This window comes from Rhinatrema bivittatum, chromosome 11, assembly GCF_901001135.1.
Source record: "Rhinatrema bivittatum chromosome 11, aRhiBiv1.1, whole genome shotgun sequence".
Classification (NCBI taxonomy): Eukaryota; Metazoa; Chordata; class Amphibia; order Gymnophiona; family Rhinatrematidae; genus Rhinatrema; species Rhinatrema bivittatum.
Window position 1 is genome coordinate 71999857 of NC_042625.1, and position 24642 is coordinate 72024498.

The following is a 24642-nucleotide window of genomic DNA, read 5'->3' on the forward strand; positions in this document are numbered from 1 at the left end:
AAGGTGAATACTACCCCATGGCTGGCCCAATGTTGGAAGATGCCGCTGCAGTCCCGGCCAGGCAGAAAGTCCAAGTTACCCAGCAGCGGCATCAATATTTAGATTTATATTCTGCTTTTTGTACTTTCAGCACTTCAAAGTGGATTAAATTCAGATACTGTAGATATTTCCCTATCCTCAGAGGGCTTACAATCTAAGTTTGTACCTGAGGGTAAAGTGACTTGCTCAAGGTTACAAGGAGCAACAGCAGGACTTGAACCCTGGTCTCTTGGTTCATAGCCCACTGCTCTAACCACTAGGCTACTCCTCCACTCCCAATAGGGAGGTGGTGCCCGCCAGATCCTGGAGTTTCCTCAGCCACCTCCAGGCACGAATACATGGGTTCAGCCGCCATGTGGGGAAATCCAAGGTGCATAGCTGCGAGGGCCGAAGATATAAACAAAGCGGTGACCACGGCACTGTCATTCTGCTCACCAACCCCTTCTCACAATAGCAATAATTATCTATCAGCCACTCTCCCACAAATCTCAGCTGACAGGCGACATTGTAGAGCTGAAAATCCGGCAACCTGCAGCCCCCCCCCGCCTGTCGAGGGTGTTCAAGAGTAGTACGTTTAATACGGATGGCCTTACCCTGCCACAGAAATTTGGAAATGTAAGATCGCAGGCACTTTAGATCGCTAACAGTAAGCCAACATGGGAGCACATGTAACAAAGAATCTTAAGAAGTTACCATTTTCACCAATGCGCATCTGCCAGAGTGCGGGAGACGTTGCCATGCTACCAATTGTGTCCGTACTTTACTAATGAGAGCAGAGAGATATAGTTCGTACAATAGGCCCAAATCTCTGGGGATCCAGACCCCTAAATGCATGGGCCCCTGGCAAGCTTTTGTAAACAGGAAGGGTCTTCCCCATGACTGTGGTAACACTGGGTCCAACGCGAGGGCCTCAGATTTTGAAAAATTAATCTTCAGCCCTGCAATACTCCAGAACCGCTCAAAAATATGGAAATCACTGGAATACTATGGTGAAGATGCCCCACAAACAGCAAAATATCATCAACGAAAAGTGCTATTTTTAAGGGGTGGCTGCCGATGCTAAGTCCCCTAAATGCCTTCTCCCCATGCAATCGGGCGGCTAAGGGTTCCACTGCCAGTACAAATAAGAGGGGAGATAGTGTGGCATACGGCAGGGATGCCCGCTACGTCAAAGGGATCTGTAAGGGTGCCATTCAGCAAAATACAGGCGCTAGGGTTGTGATATAGCGCTTCAAGCCATGTCAAACTGTCCCAAAAAGCCATACTGAAGCATGGCCCGGAACAGATATTCCCACATTACGGAATCAAAGGCTCTCGGCATCTAAACTCAATATCATGGCATCCATTGTGGGGTGGTAGCTAAGGGCTGCAATAAGGCACCTCACGTTTCGCACGCCCTGTCACCCTTTAATAAAGCCAGTCTGATCAGGGTCAATTAAGGTGGGTAAAATCCCATTTAAGCAAACTGCAAGTACAGCTGCTAAAATCTTAATATCAACATTAGTCACGGATATAGGCTGGTATGAGCTAACCTCCAGTGGATCCTTGTCCTTTTTTGGCAAAACCACAATGACTGAAAGATTGGCCTCGACAGGGAGCGCTATAGTAACAAGTAGCTCATTGTAATACCTGGACATCGGGGGCAAGAGTTAGAATTTCAAAATTTTGTAAAATTCAGACCCTAGCCTGTCCTGGCCCACCACCTTCAGTCCCTGTATCACCGCATACACTTCCCAGTCGCCAATAGGCTTATTAGCTCCACTAGCTGGTCCGCAGCCGGGCGTGGCCAAGTCAGCCCCTGAAAGAAACGCTCTTTGGCGGCCGGATCAGGACACTGTTTGGCATACAGTGTTTTATAGTAATCTAGAAACCGGGCTGAGATCTGCCGCTGTGGTCTTATGCGCTCCGGCCCCGATTGCCAGTAATGACAGATCTTTGATTTCGGGGCCGCACTAAATTGGCTAACATTCTGCTTGCCTTATTTCCATGCTTATATAATTTGTATTGGTAATGCTTTAACGATTTAGAAGTTCTTTGGTGTATAAGGGATTTAAGTATTTTGCGCGCTTGTCCACAAGGCCTTTATCGGCTAGTGACATGGTGGTCATATGTTGGTGCTGCACCTTCTTGAGCACCCCCTAAGGCGTAAGATTTCTGTATTGCGCTGACTGTTCAACATAGCAACATAGGCTATATGGCCGTGCATCACTGCCTTTTCAGCTTCCCAGAACAGTCCAGAGGACAATCTAGGGGAGGTGTTTAGCTCTAAATACTCCTTCCACTGAGCAATTTTTTTTTCTTCATCAAGAAGCAGCTCAGGCCGTATGCGCCATGAAAGAGGGCCCCAGGGTCCCAGCTTGCCCTTCAAAGTAAGGGTCACCGGAGCATGGTCTGAGAGTGAAACACCAATAGTAGCGTCCACTACCCCAGGAAACATATCACTAGAGACTAGCAAGTAATCCAAGCGGGAGTACGACTGATGCAGGTTGGAGTAAAAAAGTAAAGTCTAGCTCATTGGGATGTAAAACCCGCCACACATCAAGCAGTTGGAGTTCTTGGCATAGAAAATTGACGCCTAAATAAGGGTCGTTGGCAGCGATGGGCTAACAACCGTATTAAAATCCCCCCCCCCCACCACCAAGGTATGGCCTGGGAAACTTGTCAGTTCGCCCACCAACCCAGTAAAAAAAAAAACCAAACAAAAAAACCCCCCAACCCCCTCGAGGGAGTATACATTTGGGGCATAAATATTGCAAAAATGCCACCCGCTGTTTTCAGAGGACCCCGGCAGCTACCACATATCTTCCTTCTTTATCATGGCACACCCATGAATGGCAACACCCTGCTTACGAGCTGAAAGAGAGGAATATATGCACTGTCCCACCCAATCCCGTTTTAGTTTCCCATGTCTCTTGAAGAAACGCTACCCGTAAGTGTTGGCGTCGCAGCATGGAAAGCAATTTGGACCTCTTTATTGGAGTGGATACCATCCACATTGAGGGACGTGATTTTAACCGTTGCCATGATCAGTACACGTGCATTGCTGACACAAGGGGCCCTCAGCCCATGGTTTTAGACACAGTACAGAGTGGTCCTGGAGCTCCCCAGCCTGAACCCCTGGATCCGGCAAAACCGAAACCCAGGCAATTATTCCCTGGTCTCCTTCCCCTCCCCCGTCCAATACACACCCCCCATGCATGTTACATACATGCCCCAAGAGGCACGGGGACCTTCCCAATCCGGAACCATACTGACCAAACGTAGATAAGTACCCCACTCAGACCCCCCTCCTCGTTCCCCCAGCTAAGAGACTACCATATAACTTGTATAGCAACTATAGTGTTCAGTCTCGCCAGACCAAGATCATGTACTCTGCTATGCCGTAAGGTTCATCTGGTCTGGTACCGTGAAAGTCCAAAAACAGGGAACTGCGATTACCAACTATAACCATTCCAGCACGTGCAGTAACAGGAACACGTTATTATTTATTTATTTTTAATTTTTATATACCGACCTTCTTGCATAAAATGCAAATCAGGCCGGTTTACACTGAAAACTGAACAAGCAGGAAATATAATTCCTTAGTCGAATACATAGAACATCTAGAATTACGAATGTAAAAGCAAAATTATTAAACAGCTTATTAGAGGTTATTTAAATAACAAACATAACTAAACTTATTTTACACACAGCACGAAAGTTAGCTTTGAACTGTGGACTCCATCCACTCGGGGTAGCGGACCGCTTACCCCCCGTTCCCACACAGTATAAATTGCACGTGCTGTGGCCTTTCACCGAGTGGTCAGATGAAATTGTTTAAACCACTCTAGGATCATCTAGCTTCGCCAGGAAGGATGACGCTTCCTCCTTTGACATAAGGTACAGCACATGATTGTCGTGGTGCTTTGCTGGGTATAGGAGGACAAAACGTATTCCCCTTTTATGAAGCTCTGAACAGGCTGGCGACAACTGCTTCCTCTGTGCTGCCGTAGCTGCAGAGAAGCCATTGAAGAGGAGTATTTTGTGGCCATGATATTCCACAGAGGGTTGCTGGTGGAAGGCGCGGAGCAGCTGAGTTTTGTGCGCCCAGTTGAGGATGCGTGCCATCACCAGTCTGGGTCTGGCCGGTGCCTCGTGTGGTGGCCCCACCCAGTGAGCCCATTCACAGCACAGCTTATCTTGTAGCACCAGGCCCAGTTTGCCAGGGAGCCACACCTCCACGAAATTTATCAGTTCACCTTCCTGCACGGATTCTGGTAGCCCAATTATTTTAAGGTTATTGCGTCTGCCTCTTCTCCTGGTCCTCCAACTTATCCAGGAGTTCCGCCACGTGGCACTCCGAGTCAGCCAGCCCGTCCCAGTGATGAGAGCACTTGTTCTGCCTGATCCAGCCACTTTGCTTGTCCCTCAAGTCATCCATCGATGCCTGGATTTTAATTAGGCATGCATCCAGCGCTGTAGAGACTCATATCTGCTGTAGCACCTCCTCAGAGATTGCTGCCAACATTTTTGGGGCCTCTGTTGCGGCCGCCATTTTGTCCGTGCTTTGCCGCTGCATGCCACCCACGGCACTCGAGAAAAAGCTCCCCAGTGTGGGCACAGACCTTTTAAGAAGCCATCCGGAGCAGAAGTGCAAAGGAATCTCTGGTTTTTGAAAGTTTTGCTGGGGAAACTCTGAGGGGGGCCATGGAGCTCAGACACCACACTTCCGTCCCGCTTACGTCATCGCCAGAAGTCCCAGCCTTGATGCTTTTAACGCAACTGCAACATTGTTCTCCACTTTGACGGCAGGGGGGAAAAAGGAGAATTGGATTTAAACCACTAAGAGAACCCCCAGCTTCTATGGTCTGGGGTACAGATATGCAGACATAAGGGAAAAAGTACAGGCCCACTTCTACGGCCAAGTCCATAAGCATAGCAGTCAAGCAGCACTGTCTGAATTTTCAAAAAAGCTCACCACCCAGTAAAAAAAAAAAAAAAAAAAAAAAAAAAAGGTAGCTGCAATTTTTATGCATTATCATAAGGCTTGGGTAACATGGAACAGCAGTTACTACCTTAAGAAGCTTGTTGGGCAGACTGAATGGATCATTTGTCCTTTTCTGCCATCATTTATGTTTTTATATAAGTTTTCACACCCTTTTTCATAGCAAACCTTAATTACCTTAAGACCTATAAATTGAACAGAGCCCACCTATGCCCAATCACGTTAGTTGAGCCAAATTAGAAAGATCCTAGATGAAGAATTCAGCTGTTCATTGTATAAAGTTAATATGAAGCAAAACATGCTGAACAATGAGCTGCCAAAAGTATTCCAGGACAGCATTATTCAAAAGGCACAGATTGGGGAAGATTAAGAACATTTCCATGGGCTTGAATATTCCTTGAGGCAGGGGTGAGAAAGCTAGGGAGGGCAGGGGAGGCCTGATGGCTGCCCAGTCAGGGAAGAAGAATGGTTATGCTGTCAAGTCTCATTGCCATGGAGGGTGGGAGCTGCCAGAGCATACGGCCATCATTGTAAGCATCTTTTGGTGGGGAGCCACTGTAGAGATCCATAAACTAGGAAGAGCTGCTACCCACAGGCCTCAGCCCAGGAGAAAGGTCACAGCTGATGCCCATCTAGGGGAAAAGTGGCAGGGAGGTAGGGCAGGGGAATAGGTAAGAAGGCCAGAGAGACATAAAGGTGAAGGAAAAAAAAAAAAAAAGTTTCTTACCTCCGTATCGTTGCAGGAACTCAACATGCTCTGGAAGGGGAAGAAAGAGAAAAATCAAATATAGAAAAATCTCAAGAGGCATGAATAGTGTTATAAGGACTTTAGGTAGGTCTTGTGCCAAAAAAAAAAACAAAACAAAAAACCAACTTTGGAGTATGTTGAAGACCCATCCTTATACATGGTTCAAAGTACAATTACAGATTTAAGGCTTTTAGTTAGCGTGCTGCCAGAGTGGTAGAGACTCAAAAGCAGAAAATGCCAGACCCGGTGACAAAGCAGCGGTCCAACTGTACCAGCCACTTACAGAGGGTTACCTGTGTTAACTGGCTGTCTGAAGCCCACCCCCTCTCAATATGGCTGAAAGCTCACGCGTTCCACAATGTGCACACTTTTAGCCACATTGAGAGAAGTGTTCCTGGGAATATTTAGATCAGGTGGGGGGAAGGACATACAATCTGTGTGCATGTTCAGCTCCTCACCTGTGCTTTCCCAACAAAAATTCTACTTCGAGGAAAAGAAAGTCTTCAGTGTACCATGTGCTAGCAGCTAGTTTCAAAAGTGAAAGTGTATATACACACACACACAGTCTGTCACACTGCTGATATTCTGAGAATTGCCCCCACAGCATATGCTCCAAGAGATATTAAGACAAGACAGATGCTGTTTAGAGGTGAAGGCCCAAAACTTCAGCAGACTTAGCTAGGTCTTCATTCTTTGCTCAAACTCTCCTCACGTGATTATGCAATGCAAAGATCCTTCTGTCTTCTACATGCAAGAAGCTGCCTAGGTTTTCCCTTGAAGCATTTCCCCATGGGGGGGGGAGGAAATGGGAGTACAGCAGGCCAAGCTGTTACATACTTCATAGGAAGGGCTACCTGGGGGATCCACCCTTAAATTTCATTTCTTATATACTGCTACATGAGGATTTGTTAAAGAATACTAACCGAAGGATGAATTATTTCATTGATAAAAATAAAGTTTTTCTAACAAACATTTGTCAGGATTACATTAAAACAAAATTCTAACCAAAAAGCTTTTCTTTATACCATTTTGAAGTTTATATTGTTAGGGGTATTTTTCTTTTACACACTTTATGAACAATGGAAGGTGCACTGTGCAAAGATAAATTGCTCCTTCTGCAAAGCACAGTCACACACACACACACACACACACACACACACACACACACACAGTGTCACACACAACCCAACCAACACAGGATACTCTTTGCTCCTAGGCTTGGTCATGTTCCTACATACAGGGACAGGCAGGCGTAAGCAGACACACAGGTAGGGCTGGATTTAGGCATAGGCAACACAGGCAAGTGCTTAGGCTGCCAAACTCTGAAGGTGCCCAAAACCTTAGACTTCCCCCTCTGATTTCCAGGGTGAAAGCCCCCCTCCCCCAGTCTTGTCTATGGGAGCCATGATCTTAAATCCAGCCCTGCACACAAGACACACACAAGGCTGTTATAGACCGGACTGCCTTGTGGAGAGCTGCCACCATGACCTAGGAAAAGATCCCGAACGCGCTGCAGCTAGCCAGGAGAGGCAAGGCTTGAAACTGGTAAGGATAATCCAGAACAGCAAAAACGGACTGCTAAAGTTCCCAACAGATGGGAATATGCGACTTTTCTTGTGCATGATAAATTGCTTTAGGATAGTCGCAATCCTCCAGTAGTGTACTTCCCTCTACAGGATGGTGGTATGGTTCGTGACAGAACACAAAGGCATCCACCCTAGGGAAATGCAACCAGTCTCTGGTCTGTGGATTCAAGGGGCATAAACCCAAGATACATCCCTGGCACACTCCATTCCAAAAGTCAACTCCTGGAATGCAACCAAGAAGGGAAAGAAACAAGCCTTGCATGGGATGACCAAAATAGGAAAAGTTCTTCTGCCTTCCCAGCTGCTCAGAGGGTCTTCAATGCCCAAGAGACCAAACTCAGTAACTCATCTGTAAGAAAGAGGACTCCAAAGGTGGGGAAAAAGTTCCCCCATCACCATCGGTATGGTTTTGATTCACCTGCATTCGTGTATACTGTTAATAGCGGCAACCTCTGACTAATTAACTCAATGAATACCAGCTTCAGACAGTTATAAAGTAAGATTTATTAATGGAGGAAAGCGGGAATTCCTCCATGGGGCAAAAGCAAATACAAAGCAAACGGTGTATAATTCAGAATCTGCCCAGTGCTCTAGCGTGCGTACTCAGCCTTATAAGGGTTTGGGTCCGCCGATACCAGATATCTGCATAACCCACACCCATCACCTTACTAGCCAATCAATAAATTTTAGCACGCGTGTGCGTGCTCTTACTATAGGAGGCAGGAGCCTCTTGTTATCAGTAGCAGAGAAGAAGACCAAGTTAGTTCCGTTTTCCCAGGAATGATGTCATCTGTGCTGGCTGATTCTCTGGTAAGTTTAGTTATCATAGTGCTAGTGACACGTGTGCAGGATGTATGCAATTCACTATTCTACAATAGTCAGGCTGCATTGTGCTACGGCACTTGGCTGTGGAGCCAGGCGGAGGATCACTTGGAACGCACAGGTCAACCTTAGTAGGCACTGGCGATTCAAAAGACTGGCCCTGTAGGAAAGTCTACCAACCCTGGGGCCTGGAATGACCCAGGAAGAGAGAATGGGCCCATTCCAGGCCCCACAGGCTCAAACCTGACATCCTAAGAGCTAGCAGCTTGTGACTATCTGTGGATCAACCAAAGGAGGGATACCCTCGTATCACCCTCTGTCCCAGTACACACAGATAGACCATTGTCGGCAAAATCAGAAAGGTGATTAAAAAAAAAAAACCAAAAAAAAAAAACTTAAGTAAAACATTCACCTGAGCCCAGCCCTCTGTGGTTGAAAGCAGAACAGGTCCCAGCTACGAGGGGAGAGAGCTAAACCTTGACCACTGAGCCTTTCTTGGCAGACAACCTCTAATTGCACTTTAGGTCCAGGCCCTGCAAGGCTACTGGACTGAAGCACTCTGAGGAAGGGACTGCACAATATCCCTCAGGAGGCCAGCAGTGCTATAGCTGGCTTTTAAGGACAAAAAGGACAAAGTCTGGTGCACATCTGGGCATGCAGGAGTGCACAGATGTCTGCAGCAAAAAAAAGGCGCAAAGTCACCTTGTGGTCTATCACACACCGAAGGAAAAAACCTGGAAGCAGGTCCTAGCCAAAACGGCTACTCAACCCCGCTATGTCTACAGTATCTCCTCACTGAACTCCCCAGAGATGTAAGTAAGAAGGCAAATGCTGAGGTAACAAATTGCAGGAGAAAGGGTAATTTTTTTTTTTTTTTTTAAAGCCAAAAAAACACAAACCTTTTACCTAAGCTCAGCCTTCCCTGGCTGAGAGCAGAAACAGGTCCCAACTATGGGGGGAGAAGGCTAAAGCCTTCAGCCGAGCCTCTTTCGGCTTGCAACTGCTATTGGAATTTCTGCTCCACAACAGTTAAGGCTATCGAACTGAGGGCACTCTGATGAGGGCGGGACCACACATTATCACCTCAGGAGGTGAGTAGTGCTATATAGATATCTCTTCTTTCTATTATCTACTTTTGATTCTTTAAAATTTAAAAAAAACCCACACCCCCACCCAGGCAATCCCCTGAAGGGAAAATGCAAATCCACCATCTGCTGGAGCATACTGGCGGGCTGCCGTCACGTTGGGACTCCATGGCCATGTCATCAGGTTTTGCTCAGTCTCCATCTGCTGCCAGAAATGCATAACCCACTCATTAGGACTGACCTACCCAAACGCTAAGAAAATGTAAACTGGTCTATGTGTATATGCAGAAGAGAACCTGGAAAAGTTTCTTCCTGAATGGGACATATGCTCAACATTTGTAGATTTTATTTATTAAAAATGACTAATTATGTATTTTAAAGATGAATAAATGGACAAGGGTGTGCCATAAATAGATGACTTGAGATGAAATTGATGGCACAGGCAACAGGAAGCACCAGTTAGCTGCAGTAACCCCCCCCCCCCCCCCCAAAAAAAACAAAACAAAACAAAACCACACCACTCAACTATACAAATTGATATTGCTAAGTACCAAAAGAAAAACTTGGCATGGCAAAACCAAAGGAATTTTCTTAACAGATCATTTACGAGAACAATGAGTATTTTTCTTTAGAGTTTAGATAAATTATGGCCCACTACCCTAGTTTAAGAGCACAAAAAGTAAAAACCCCCATGAGATTTTGTTGCATAAACTAAATACCCTGATTCTTACAATATGTTGCTGATAGGAGATATGTAATGGGAAATGAGACATAGGTATTAGGTAGCTGTCTGTATAAAAATCTAGGCATTCTATATAGCAGTAAAGATAGCCCATCACTCAAACAAGTTGTTTTATTAGAACTTTTGATAACATTGTTGAAGCAAGCAATAACTATCATGCATTATACTTGTTTTGTCTTCATGTACATTAATAGCTGTAACAGCATAAAATGAAGGAATTTCCACATGGAACCCCTTTTTTATGATATTGCCCCTCTTTAAAGGAACCACCTTCAGGAACTGCTGGGTCCTTCCAATGCTAGCTAGAGTCTCAGGAGCTCAAGATAGGGAAGGCCCAATGGAATGTAAATTTCTGTCACTAGTGGTGTACAGTTTGTTTTCCTGGGTTTTTGGTTTGTTTTTTTTTTTTTTAGGGGGGGGCAGGGATTAATTTCATTTTGGTTTCAGTGCACACTAAAAAAAAAAAAAAACACAACCCCAAAAAAACTGAGTCACCTGGTGCCATTATAAATTAGGACACCAGTGGGACAGGAATAACTGGTGATCACCCCAATCCCTCTTTGGACCCTGGGCATCACAGGTAAATTAAAGGGAGTGGTTCATGGAGGGTTTAACCGGCAGCCTGGGAATTTGAGAAGACTGGCAAGTTTCTTCAGCTGAAGGGAGAGCCCCCCCGATAAAGAAATATTTTATTCTTTTCTTTAAAAAATGAGTATAACCCTTTCAGTCATTCAAATGAATGAGTCCTCATATGATGTGGGGAAAAAGATTCCACAAAATCAGCACAAACCAATTCAAAGCCCTTTCAAAGTTTCAGAGCCTCTAAGCCCCTAGTGGTCACCCTTATTCCTCAGTCTTTGAGAGCAAATTTCAAGCTCTTCTGCTTCATTTACAGATTCTCTCCCCCAACTATCCTGTTAGGGGGAAGAATCTGTCAAACTCAGATGGGTGCCCTCTTGTGGATACAGATTTCTCTACAATTCACCAGTACACCAGACTTCAGGAGAAGTAGATTTTTGTCCTGTTTCTCCAGTGTGGAGAGGGAGCTCCTTGGGGAGAAGGCAGGAGACAAGGTGCCTCAGACTCCTTCCACTGCCAAGAGTGAGTCACAAAATGCACTTTTCAGGAAAATGTCTCCTCTTAGGAGATGGACAATGTACACAACTCCACTCCTTCAGTTATACATAGAAGCATGACATCAGAAAGACCATTATGGCCTAGTCCACCCATCTAAACCCTTTTCAAGAGCATGCCACAATAGTAAGACCTGAGGCCTGACATCTTAAGAGTAAAACATGAACACAAAATTTGCAAGACTGTGCGTGTATTTTCTTCAGTTTATACACTACTCATCCAGTACAGGCTCCAGGCAGGATTACAAAACAAGATATTAAAAACACAGTACATAGAATCAAAGTTGCCTGGTATACTTACAATCCTATCAAAAACTAAAGTAAAGAACGGTTTTACTATGCTTGCAGAATGTCAAATGATATAGGATCTAATTTCTCTAGATATAGTCGCCAAATACCTGGAACACGGTACAAGAAAGCCTTCTTTCTAGTCTCCATCAATCTTGCTTCTAAGAGATGGAGTTGTAGACTTGTTTTAACATATGCTGAAAGCCAGTTCACTAAATATTTGGGAGCCAGACCAAAGGTAAGCATTTTAAAATCAATTTAAAAAAAATGATATACCGGTAGCCAATGAAAAGATCTTAATATAAGAGAAACATGATCTCACAGCTTCAGACCCTGAAGGATACTTGTGGCTTTATTTTGAATAAATTGCAGCCTATGCACTTGCCTCTTATTTAGACCAGCATGCAAAGTATTTCCATCTGCTAGTAACTGTCACATGAATAAGAGTAGCCAGATTGTCACATGACCAGTGAAAACAATCCTTGGTGGAAAGTGGATCGGGTGGGGTGCTCCAACATAGTTCCCAGAGGTCTGAGAAAGAAGATCCTTAAAAGTATTCAATGTTCCAAGAAAAAAAAACGTTAATCCATGCAACATTCCTTCTATATCCACTGCTGTTAAACGCTTCAGTACAATCTGATAATCTAAAATATCAAAGGCGGCCATCGGATCTAAATAGCACCACCACTGAACCCACTATCTAAACTTCTCCTGAGATCTAAAGCTACTAAAGTCATTTTGGTATTAAAATATTTCTTGAACCCCAACTGCTTATTTAGAATATCTGATTATTACAGCAAGCTGAGAAGCAACCACTCTCAATAATTTTACCTAGATAAGGTAAGTTTGAAACTGGGCAGTAATTTGCAACTCAGGAAGCAGCGGCCCCTGGTTTCTTAATCAGGACAAATGGTACTCTCCTAATTAGAATTAGCCCTGATTGGTTAAAGACTACATTTTCTGAATGAGCTAGGCCAATAAAGTGCTACTTCCATTAATGAAAGGGGATGGATATGAGTAACGCAAAAAACTGGATTTAAAAAAAAAAAACCAAAACAAACATTAGCTGCCCTTCCTACATTCAGAGTGGGGTACAAACATACAGTCAAATGAACAGGAGAGAACGAGACATCACATAGTTCTTCAGAACGGGGGAGCAACATAAGCACCAAGGGAGCTCATTCTATTGAGGTAAGGGGCCAGTAGAGTGGACAGTAGTCTAAGAAGCATCCTCTGAGGAGGGACATGTTGGGGTAATCCATTGTCATTTAGGATTGGGAATGATTTTAAGAGGAGTGTTTAGGGCTTTTAAAAAATATATTCAGTATTTCTGTAAGCTTAGCAATCTCATTAAAAGTAATCAAATCAAAAAAATATATATATCAAAGTGGAAAGAGATGGAACATAAGATCTCAGGATAATTACGTCAACACTTCTTGAAGTGGGTTTTGTTTTTATTTATTTACACTCTGCTTTTCAGGCACTTAAAAAGCAGATTATGTTCAGGTACTGTTATAATCTCACTGCAGCTTCGTATACACCCACTATATTCTCCCCTAATTGAAGCTTTCTCAGTTTACTAATCAGTGTAAATACCATCTGACTGTTTCTCAGTACGAGTAATCTGATTTTTGCAACATGATTTATCTTCCTTAATATTTTAGGAAGGAGGCTGAGTTCTAATTATTTCTATATCTTAAAGGCCACCAAGTCTTCTCCAGTTTCCTTCCTCTTTTCAGGGTATGAAGCTAAGCTATATACCAGGAAGCTGATCTATAAATGGCACCCAACCTCGGTCTGTCTCATTGAAGCAGTTTCATTCAGTGCCAAAGGCAAAGCTTTCCAGTAATTAACCAATTCATCTAATCTCATCAGGAACTAATAGATGCTGATATTACACTCTAAAATCTTTCCACCATAGTCTCTCTACTTCTCTAGTGAAAGACTGACTGTAGTTTAACAGGAACAAAAGATTCCACTTTCATTGTAAAGCAAAGTAAATAAGGATCAGACCATATCAATGGTGTAATGGCAGGGTCATCAATCTCAGAGAATTTCAAATCTGGAACAAATATCACATCTAAGACATGACTTTAAATGTGGTACTGTGAGTCTGTTCAATAGTCAGATGTCTAACTCTTCCTTGCTTGATCCCCCTATCAACATGTCAACCAACCATCCATCTTCAGCAGCTCCTTTCCCTCCATGAATTAATCCCAAACCCCCTGGCTCTGGTAGTGCTGTTATCAGAAGATAGCAAGTGTGGGAGCCTGTGCCCCAATGCTCAGACATTGTAGTGTCCCTACCCCCTCCAGGCTTCCATGCAGGAGGCAGAGGCCCGTAAGTGCAGGGCCACAAGCTAACAGTTTCTGTGCTCGCTCCTTCTGTTATTTGTATAATTGGAGTCAGAAAGATCAGGAGGTCTGTGGGAGTGAATGGGTAAAGACTGGAGATCAGGCCAGGTCAGAGGGAGAGGCTGGAAGGAAATTGCCGGTCTTTCAGTTGGTGGAGCCAGCTGTTTGCAGTTTCCTCCTATTGATCTTTGGCTGGCAAGGCCTGGAGAGCCCTGCCAGCTCCAATGCTGGCTCTCCTGCTATGTTTTCATATGCCATATTGGGGGGGGGCCTTACATGTGCAATGTTTGATGCCTGTGCAAGTTTCTATACATAAAGAATGTCTGTCCTGTGCTTGCATAGATTAAAAATTACAGCAAGACAACTGGACAGGCACATGAAGTGTTTGCACAAGTGCTTACAATAAAGGTGGTCTAAAGAGACCCAAATACAGTTGTATTATAGTGTATAGGTGCCAATTAAAGGCCCAGTTCTACAATGTTCTCCCCAAAGATTCATAATTGGTAAAATCCCTCCAAAAATATTTATCACAATGGACCTTCAGATTATTCTCTGCAGGGAAGAGGAACAGCACTGAAGACAGGCAAAACCAGCAAAGAATACACCAGGGATTCATTCTGAAATCTGTGGTGAATTCACAATTTTATTCTGAAATCCACCTGCCAGCTTTGAGGGTTATTTAAAATTTGGCCTCTAAGATTTTCAGTAAGAAGTTCTAGACAAATAAAAACACACATTATATTGTTCATTTAAAATGGAGGTCATCACCAGACTCTGGTGCTTATGTCCTGCAGGATATACTGAGATAGGACTGTGTTTAAATCTCATTACCGAGGAATTAGATGGGCAACAATGCTAAACCAAATCTGTTAATGTCTCTACCTGCAGACAAAATAAAAGGTAGCCAAATCTTGCAAGGAGCCAACATGTGCCTGCTCTGGTGGGAGTGAGAATAAAGGATCCACATCTCAGTCTGCACCTTACCTGGAGTTTTCTGGTTCTCTCCTCATCACTTTCAAGATCCAAAAGGTCGTCGATATCGATTTCATCAGGCATCTCATGCTCCTGTAACAGTATTGTTAAATTAATATGAGTGATAAGTTGATAAACTACAATTCTGGAGAAGCCATGGGGTGCAAATTCTAATCCTAGTACTGCCACAAACCAGGGTATTCACTCCCACCCCAGACTGCAAACAAAAAGTGTTTGGGGTTTTTTTCACACTAGATCATTTTCAACTCTACTACTGTATATAGTTCATTCCTCTCCCCGTCTTCTAGCTCCTTCTCTTTTTTTTTTGAGATCACAATGGAGGAAACTGCCCATCTTTCCTCTTCAGAGCCCATTCCCACCCAGCTCCTCAGCTCTATTTCTTTTGCAGTCATCCTTTCCATTGCAACTGACTTCACTACCTTCAAAGCAACAGTCCTTCAAAAACCCTCACTGGATCCTATCTGTCCTACTCATTAATTGCCCCATCTCCCTCCTTTTGCATCCAAACTAGTTCCAACATACTGCTCACCTTTGCCGTTTTGATTTTTCATCTTTAGCCATTCTGTATCCACTGCAGTTTCATACTCTACATGCCACAGAAGATAACCTTTCACTTGGATTTTGGGACTCCATCCTGCCTTTATTCTCTTGCTTCTCCCATCCCACTTTTAGTGGATCCTACTATCAGTTGGTGTGCCTTAGGGCTCTATCCTCAACCTGCTCTTCTTTATCTATACTAATTCCCTTGATATTTTAATCTCCTCTTATGGCTTTCAATACCACTATCTTCATGCTAATTCACAGATTTACCCCTCTGCACCAGAAACTTCATCAGGAATCTATTCCCAGATCTCAGCCTGCTTGTCCAACATTGCTGTCTCGATTTCCCACTGCTGCCTTAAATTCAACATGATCGAGACAGAATTCATCTTTCCCAGTCCCTCTCTCTCTGTGGATAAGAGTCATCCTCCCAAACCCCCCCCCCCCCCCCCCGAGGCTGTAATCTTGGAGGTAGTCTCTCTCCTCTACACATCCACACTGCTAAAAGGTCTTCTTTCTATAAGATCAGCAAACTCCATTCCTTCCCTTTTTCACACACTAGAACATGTTTGCACTTGATAACCTCCTGCTTAGAGTACTGCAGTCTTCTCTTCACAGGTCTCCCAGTGGACCACCTCCATTGCAATCTACCCAAAATTTAGCTGTGTGAATCATCTTTCAGAGCTGATCTAGTCACAACCCCCCTCTTCTCAAGTTGCTACATTGCCTCCCTATCCGTTCCTATATACAATTCAAGCTCCTGTCACTTAGAGAGAGCCTTCACTTTGAGCTCAAGCTACACCCTCAGGCAAGTCACTATCTATGCCCTTCTCTATTGCCAAGTCTGGACTCAGTGCTTTCTACCCTGCTGCACAGTATGCTTGGGAAAAGAAAAAAAAAAAAAAAAAAAGGTCTTCCTGAGTTGTGTTATTCAAATCCAGTCTAAAAACTAAGATTTTCAAGGCTGTTTTTAAAAGTTATACCCTGATTATCCGTCTTACAGCCCTACTGAATGCAATCTTTTTAATAAATGAAGTTCCCAAAAAGTCTCTTGCCCTGTACATTTGATTGGATTGTAAATCTCTTGCATTTTTGTGCAGTTCTGCATACGTTGAATAGTGCTATAGAAGTGCTAAGTAGTAGTAGCAGACCTAAATCCAGGCACTAGGTATCATTGCAAGACCATTCCTTTCCTCCTCCTCCTCCTGTCCTGCAGTAATCCCAATCCTGGACCAGGACCCTCCACTTGGCAGCCCTAATACGTCTCTTTTAAGGATACTCCACAGAGCAGCCTCTGTCAGGATGCAGAATAAAGCACAGGATCACAGGTCAGCACACATGCAGGGAGGGGACTTGGCCTCTGGATGGTAAAAAAGTCAGAAGTTATATGGACAATGAGGGAGATGAGTAAGCAAGACCGCTGTGAGGAAAAGCTGTATCAGCAGCAGAGCTAAGAACATTTTGTTCAAACACTTCATGTGTTTTTGTTGGGTTTTTTTTTTTTTTAACACATGTATAACTGCAGCACCAAGCTGTGTAACTAGTCTACAGACGTTTGCCAAATTTTGAATTACATTTGACAAGTGTTTGCAGTGATTCACAGGATAAACGAGAACCCAAACCATTGAGTAGCAGTCAATTATGTTTAACAGCTCAAATACACTTCCTTCCTGGCTTCAAAGTGGTCAGCATGAGTTATTTTTGTGTGTGTAAATATTTTTATTTGTTAAGCATGAATTCTTAAAAACCCAGAGTCAGGGCCAGCTTTAGAGGTTGGGTGACCACACAAGGAACCATGCGATGTACAAGGTTTCTGCTTGCAGACACCTTGTACAAGAGAAATGAGGCTTCTGTTTTGTGGTAGGTAAAAAAGGATTAGCCTGCAGGGAGAATGCGGGAAGAGAGAGATGGGTCACCTGTGCTGGAGCCACTGCAGTCTTCCAGAAATCCTGCCCATTGTTTCTATTTTTTGTCTTGGGAAGAGGAGTTGGAATGGCCTAGAATCAATTCAAATATAAGGCATTGGTCCTGAAGTAACCCTCTGCTTCTGAAAAGTCAGCTAGTCAAATCCCAGGCAGGCTTTCTAAACACTCACTAGTTCTTCTTGCCTGGTTACCAACTTGCTGATCTATACTTAAGCCAAACATGTCTTCAAGAAACTCCTTCCTGCCAAATCACTTCAGTATAATGAAGGCTCAGGTTTAGCGTTACATTATGAGAGAGACCGACCTCAATTAATCCAGCAGAACTGGATCAGTCTTTTACTTAGCATAAGTTTGGAACACTTGCTATAGAATTATTTAAGAAAGTATTTTGTATCCAGTCATCCAAGAACCTGGCAAGTACCCAAAAACTAAGTCTATTCCATGTAACCATTGCTAATGGCAGTGGCTATTCTCTAAGTGAACTTAATAGCAGGTAATGGACTTCTCCTCCAAGAACTTATCCAATCCTTTTTTAAGCACAGCTATACTAACTGCACTAACCACATCCTCTGGCAACAAATTCCAGAGTTTAATTGTGCGTTGAGTAAAAAAGAACTTTCTCCGATTAGACCAGGAGACTACTGAAAGTTTGTGATGATCAGCAGGACTTCTGTGGAAGTCTAACACTTGGCTTTTTGAGCCCACATTTAGTCCATGTGAAAAGTCATGGATCAAGTTCCAAGTCAATGTTAAAAAATAAAAATAAATAAGTTTACAGATTCTCACAAACCAGTGGAGATGCCAAGATGCCCAGCTTGCAAACATACAACCAACCAGGTTAAACCTGGACTAACATTTCTTTAAAAGCCAAAAAGATATTTAAACACAGTTCTCAGGTTCTGAAGACCCTACGCCTTTTGGATGTCACTTTATAGTTTACACAAGATGGGTGGCAACGTTTTCTTCACACACTCGCTTTTAGCTTTATGCCCTGCTCTTAAGTTAGAACACACAGATACAGCAAACCAACTCCACTTAAGCAGATGTAATACAGGATATAAAATACTTCACAAAATCATTCAGTCTTGGTTTACTTTTTATTAGATTTTGAAGGCTTCTTCAAACCTTGAGTATGCCACATAAATCCAGGTGCTACAATGCATCAAGTCCAAAAAATATGCAGTGCCATATGCACATGAAGTGCGAAGATAGAACAGCAGACAAGTGAAGTACAGGGTTTTTTTTAATGTTTTAAGTCTCTGCCTGAACATCTGACTAAACAGATGTTTAGTTGTGATGGCAAGTGCCTTCCCCAAAAATGCCTTGCCGTCCCAACTTCAGCTGGCACCTCTAAACCACTCGGGCTCCACGTGGTTCAAGCAGTTGAATGTTTTGACCCACGCAGAGATTTGTTGACATGGAGCCCCGTGCTTGACCATGGGATGTTTCAATTGTACGTGCCTAGGAGGGAGGAGGCTGGATTTGCCCACAGCAGCAGCCAGACTGGCTTAATAGTTCCTGACCTGATGGCCTGGTGAGAGGTAGTGCGAAGGATGGAAATGGGGCCTAGAGAAAAGGAGAAAGACAGGGTATGGCAGATGGAAAGCTGGAAAAATGGGGGGAGAAGAAGAGGGGTAAAATTTAGCTCTAAGTGGGTAGAGAAGCAAGAAGAAACAAAAAATTTGAAGATCAATGTACTCAACAAATGCAGGGAAGATGACTGAAGAAAAGAAAATCCTGGGAGGTGGAGGTAACAAGACACTTCAGACTGAAAAAGGGAGACCAGGACCAAACAATTACAAAAACATGCCCCAACCAAAGAAAAAAAAAATCTTCCCCCCCCATTTCATTTCTAGTTTTGAGAGCAGGTCCTTGTTACAGATCACTTCCTGCTACGCCAGGGTGATGCTCTCCTACCAGGAGACTTTTCTGATCCAAGGCAGCACCAGGGCTGCCAGACTGGATTTGGGACTTGGCTACTATCTAGATACTACCTGGATATTGATCTAGATCAATGCGGCAGCGAGCAGCAGCAAGTGCTTGCGCCATGGGGTGCATGCCCTTGGTGCACACGAAGGAGCTGCCCCTTTGTGCACGTGCAAAGTGCATTCATTCATTGATCCCTGGATTCTATACTATAATCATGGACCAGATGTGTTTCATTGAGCCCACACTAGTACGGGGCCTGTAATGAGATGTAAGGAGTGCCCCAAGTAAGAAGCAAAGAAGGATAGCAAACTTTGTCTTCCCAACTATGAGTACTAATGCTTCTACTATTTATTTATTTATTTAACACTTTTATACAGACCTTCATAGTGATAACCATATCGGATCGGTTTACATATAACAAGGAAAACTGAAGCAATAAATAAAGTGATTAACAATAGAGGAGAAAAAAGGTAAAGTTACATTCAACAGGGTGTAGAACTTGGAAGATAAATAGCTGGAAAAAAATAAAGGCAGGAAGTATTGTAACATAATAGTATAGGATGTGGGTTAAAGCTTAAGGTGCTTTAACCTGGAAGTCCATCTTTCGAGAGGATAGCAAACCATTCGTCTGGGAGGGGATAAATTTGTCCAGGAGAGAATAATGGTGACTAGAGATTGTCTGGAGGGTCAGCAAAGGCTTGATGAAATAGCCACGTTTTGAGTTTTTTTCTGAACGTTAAGAGGCAGGGTTCTAATCTGAGGCCTGAGGGAATGTTATTCCAGATAGAAGGTCCTGCTATTGAAAACGCTCGGACTTTGGTCGAGGAAAGGCGTATGGCTTTAGTTGGGGGAAAAATCAGAGTACCTTGGAGAATATCTCTAATTGGTCTGTTGGAGGAGTGTAATTTGAAAGGGATTTCGAGGTCGAGTTGGAGTTGATGATGAATGAATTTGTGAATTAGGGTGATTGATTTATAAAGTATTCTAAAATTCACTGGTAGCCAATGTAAAGATTTAAGGATGGGAGAAATGTGATCTCCACGGCTGGTGTTGGTCAATAATCTCGCCGCAGCATTTTGAATCATCTGCAGTGGTTTGGTAGTAGATTTGGGGAGGCCAAGGAAAAGGGCACTGCAGTAGTCTATCTTGGCAAATAGCAACGCTTGGAGAACTGGAGAACTCTCTCTTCCTCTTTAATGTTTAGTCTAATCAAAGGCATCTCTGAAACCTGGCTGACTGACAAAGATAATGTCCTCCTAAACCAAATATTTTCCACCCTATGGAGGAGGTATTTCACTTTTAGACCTAAACGAAAAGGTGGGGGGGTTTATTAATAATTTGTAAAAAAAAAAAACCAAACCAAAACAAAAAACCTATTCTCTGTTTTGCAAGGTACTAGCTTAACCCACCCTAAGAAGTGGCACTTCTAAAATCTCATCAACTGAACATAGGACTGGTCTACTGTTCTCTAGGTTTACTTCAAAAAGACATCTCACACTGATTTGAACAATGCAAACGGGCCGATAACCGTACAGTGTGCTCCAACTGAGCGCACTGTTAACTCTTGATTAGACGCGCGTTTGATGTGCTAGCATTACCCCTTATTCAGTAAGGGGCCAAAAAACACGCAAATGCATGTTGATGGCCCTATTAGGTATTCCAGCACGATTCAGAAAGGAAAATGTGCAGCCAAGCCACACATTTTACTTTCAGAAATTAGTGCCTACCCAGAGGTAGGTGCTAATTTCTTTGGGCATCGGGAAAGTGCACAGAAAAGCAGTAAAAACTGCTTTTCTGTGCACCTTCCAACTTAATATCATGGCAATATTAAGTCTGAGGTCCCAAAAGTAAAAAAAATTTGAAGTCTGCCCGCAGCTCGAAAACCGGATGCTCAATTTTGCCGGCATCCGGTTTCCGAACCCATGGCTGTCAGCGGGCTCGAGAGCAGACACCGGCAAAATTGAGCATCAGCTGTCAAACCTGACAGCCGCCGCGGTCCAAAAGGAGGCGCTAGGGACGCGCTAGTGTCCCTAGCGGCTCCTTTTACCTGTTTTTACCACTGGGCCTAATTTGCATACTGAATCGCATGTACAGGAGAGTGGCCTGTGCGCACGCCGGGAGAGCGGGCGTTCACCCGCTCACCCATGGACTTTACTGTATCGGCCCATAAGTGTTTCCATCACCAGATTCTACATTAATTGTAAGACTTTAATCTCCAGTTAGATAAAAACACCGAGAACTTTAGCTTGTGAAACATTTAGAAACAATGGAAGCCCTGGGATGGTCACAATTTGTCTCAAAAGCCACTCAAAGTGGGCCACACTCTAGACCTAATATTTGCTAAATACAAGTAATTGCCTAATCAATACCTCACACAAGATATTGCCCTGGTCTGATCACCAATTAATACAAGCAGAAATAGGACAGATAAGCTTTACTTTTACCTTCAGGGGAAAAAAAAAAAAAAAAAAAAGATGGAAGCACTTGCTGAAGCAATAGAAAAGATCCATGAACTAAATCAAACCAAACGCCACAACGGTATTTGATTCCTGGATAAGATAGTCAATGGACATAGCTGAAAACTTTAATCCTGTCCAGACGAAAATCAAGGAAAGGAATAAACTTCAAACATAAGAAGCCCTGATACAATGATGAATTAAGAAGCACTAAACAGAACCTTGGAAAATTAGAGAAACAATAGCAGACATTTACCTAGGAATTCAGCAGATGGGCATAAGTCTTTCCTTACAAAATACCATAGGAATCTTTTTTGCTTAACAGATTCCTAGGGTTATATTTAATTCTAAACTAGATTGTTTAAGACCCAACATCTTCCATCTTGAGAAACTACAACTTCACAAAGGCCTCTTGCAATGAATATGCCACCACACTCAAAATCAGTAAGTTGAAAAAAAAGAATTCACTGTCTGTTCTCCAACAAAAGCGCCTGAAGACTCAAATGACATGGTTAAGTGGTCCACATTCAGAAGTACCAAAGCTAGAAATTAATCATATCATTGCTAAAATCAAACCTGTTACTCACCCACGACTCAGTACCAGCTAGTTCCTTAAAAGAAGGACACCAAGTTATCACTCTGAATCACAATCCTAATTAAAAATTCACTATCAGAAGGCATTATACCACATGGATTAAGACAAGCAATGATAAAGTTAATCCTAAAAAATTAAGACTGGTCGAATTGACGATTGGGACAACTATTGTCCAATATCCAACTTATCATGTCTAACAAAAGTTCTTGAGAAAGCGGTGTTATTCCAATTTGTAAATCTGGAAGATCAAAATATTCTCTTCCCAAATCAAATTTGGATTTAGGAAACGTCACTCAATTGAAACATTACTCCTCTCATTAATGAACTCTGTTTTAATAGGACTTGACGCATATGAATCTTGTCTTCTGCTAATTGACTTAACTACCTTTGACATAGTGGACCATAACCTGTTATGCCATCAGATGAGAAATACTGGGACTGACAGCATGGTTCTCAGATAGAAATGAAGAAAACCATCTAACAGCATTCCAAGTCAAACTTTGCAATCATATCTGACACTTTCCAGTGGAATACAAATGTCCCTCAAGGATCAACCCTCTCAGCAGCACTATTCAATATATACATTTTCCCTCTAGGTAAATTACTGACTAATTTATGAATAACTTTCTTCTTGTGTACTGACGACATACACAGTTTTACATCCCACTCTCCAGATCATTTGAAAATACAGCTTTGATACTAGAGATGTGAATCGGAACCGGAATCGGTTCGGTTCCGATTCAAATCTTATAAATTTTATCATCCGGCCCGATTGGTTTTTTGTTTATTGGCTGCGCCCGATCCGATAAACAAAAACCCCACCCCAACCCTTTAAAACTGACCCATTAGCCTCCCCCACCCTCCTGACACCCCCCAAAAACGTTTTAAAATTTACCTGGTGGTCCAGTGGGGGCACGGGGAGCGATATCACGCTCTCGGGCCGTCGGCTGCCACTAATAAAAATGGTGCCGATGGCCCTTTGCCCTTATGTGACAGGGTATCCGTGCCATTGGCCGGCCCCTGTCACATGGTAGGAGCACTGGATGGCCGGTGCCATCTTTATTAGTGGCAGCCGACGGCCCGAGAGCAGGAGATCACTCCCCGCGCCCCCCACTGGACCACCATCCAGTGTGGGACCGTCCATCCAGTGCTCCTACCATGTGACAGGGGCCGGCCAATGGCATGGATACCCTGTCATATGGTAAGGGCAAAGGGCCTTCGGCGCCATTTTTATTAGCACAGCTGAAGGCCCGAGAGCGGGAGATCGCTCCCGGTGCCCCCACTGGACCACCAGGTAATTTTAAAACATTTTTTTTGGGGGGGGGGGGGTTGTTTTGGTGTGCCGGTTTTCCCGCCTCCCCCCCAATAACTCCCGTTAGTGGACACAAACCAGATTAATGATTTTTCATGATAAATCGGGGGAATTTCTATTGTATCGCACTCTAACAATTTAAAAAATATCGGACAATATTTTAAATAGTCAAAAAACGATTCACATCCCTATTTGATACTCATCTATATAAGAAACTCACAATGAAAATGCACATCAGTAAATTAAGACCTGTTATGCCAAGTTGCCTCCATTAACTTTTGAGGACTTCCATACTGTATTGCAAACACTAATCTTCTCAAACCTTGATTACTCTAACTCCTTACTTCTAAGTCTTCCAGCAAGTCTCTTAAAACCACTACAACTATTACAAAATGCTGCATTTGTTACCAGTACAATCCAGAATCTACTATAAAATATTGATAATATTCAACATCATTCACTCCAACACTGGCTTGTTAGGAGGGACACTACGATCTCAAAATAAAAGACTATTCCCACAATACAGAGCATACATTTGACGCAAATAATGAAAATGAAATGAGTTTCCACATCTTATCTGTACTCTTTACCTTATGTACCAGATCATTTTAATTTGTACTAGAAAGTTTCACTTGATGGATATTAATGCCTGCCTATGAATACCACCGCTGTAACCAATCTTTGAGTTATAACTATGAATGTCACTTAGTATTTAGACACTTTCTGTACATGGAACCATGTTACATATCACAACGGTTTAGTATCCCTGAAGGTTTCATCAGTGTACTTCAGTCTGCCTCAGCTCCTCCAGGTCTGCCACTCAGCCACCAGAGATCCAAGAATAAGCAGTGAATTTCTGCAACTACCTTAATAATAGTTAATGGACTTTTCTTCCAGGAACTTGTCCAAATTGTTTTTAAATGCAGCTACAAAGACAGCTTTCACCACGTCCTTTGGCAACAAATTCCAGAGCTTAATCATGCAACCAGTAAAATATTTTCCATTAGTTTTAAATGCATTACCTAGTAACTTCATTGTGTATCTCCTTGTCTTTGTACTTTGACAGAGTAAACCGATTTAACGTTTACTCGTTCTACTCCACTCATTTTAT

At 43.2% G+C, this 24642-nt stretch overlaps 1 protein-coding gene across 2 annotated transcripts in view; it reads right to left on the bottom strand.

The window, feature by feature from the left end:
- Positions 1 to 24642, bottom strand: part of PPP1R14A (protein phosphatase 1 regulatory inhibitor subunit 14A) — a 62210-nt gene that overhangs the window by 16599 nt on the left and 20969 nt on the right. The window contains exons 2-3 of one of the 2 annotated variants that reach the window (XM_029571377.1): positions 14766 to 14846; positions 5751 to 5780 (exon numbers count right to left, since the gene is read on the bottom strand). In XM_029571377.1, the coding sequence (XP_029427237.1) occupies positions 5751 to 5780; positions 14766 to 14846 (111 nt within the window). The remainder of the gene's footprint in view (positions 1 to 5750; positions 5781 to 14765; positions 14847 to 24642) is intronic. The other variant, XM_029571378.1, reaches the window with a different exon arrangement.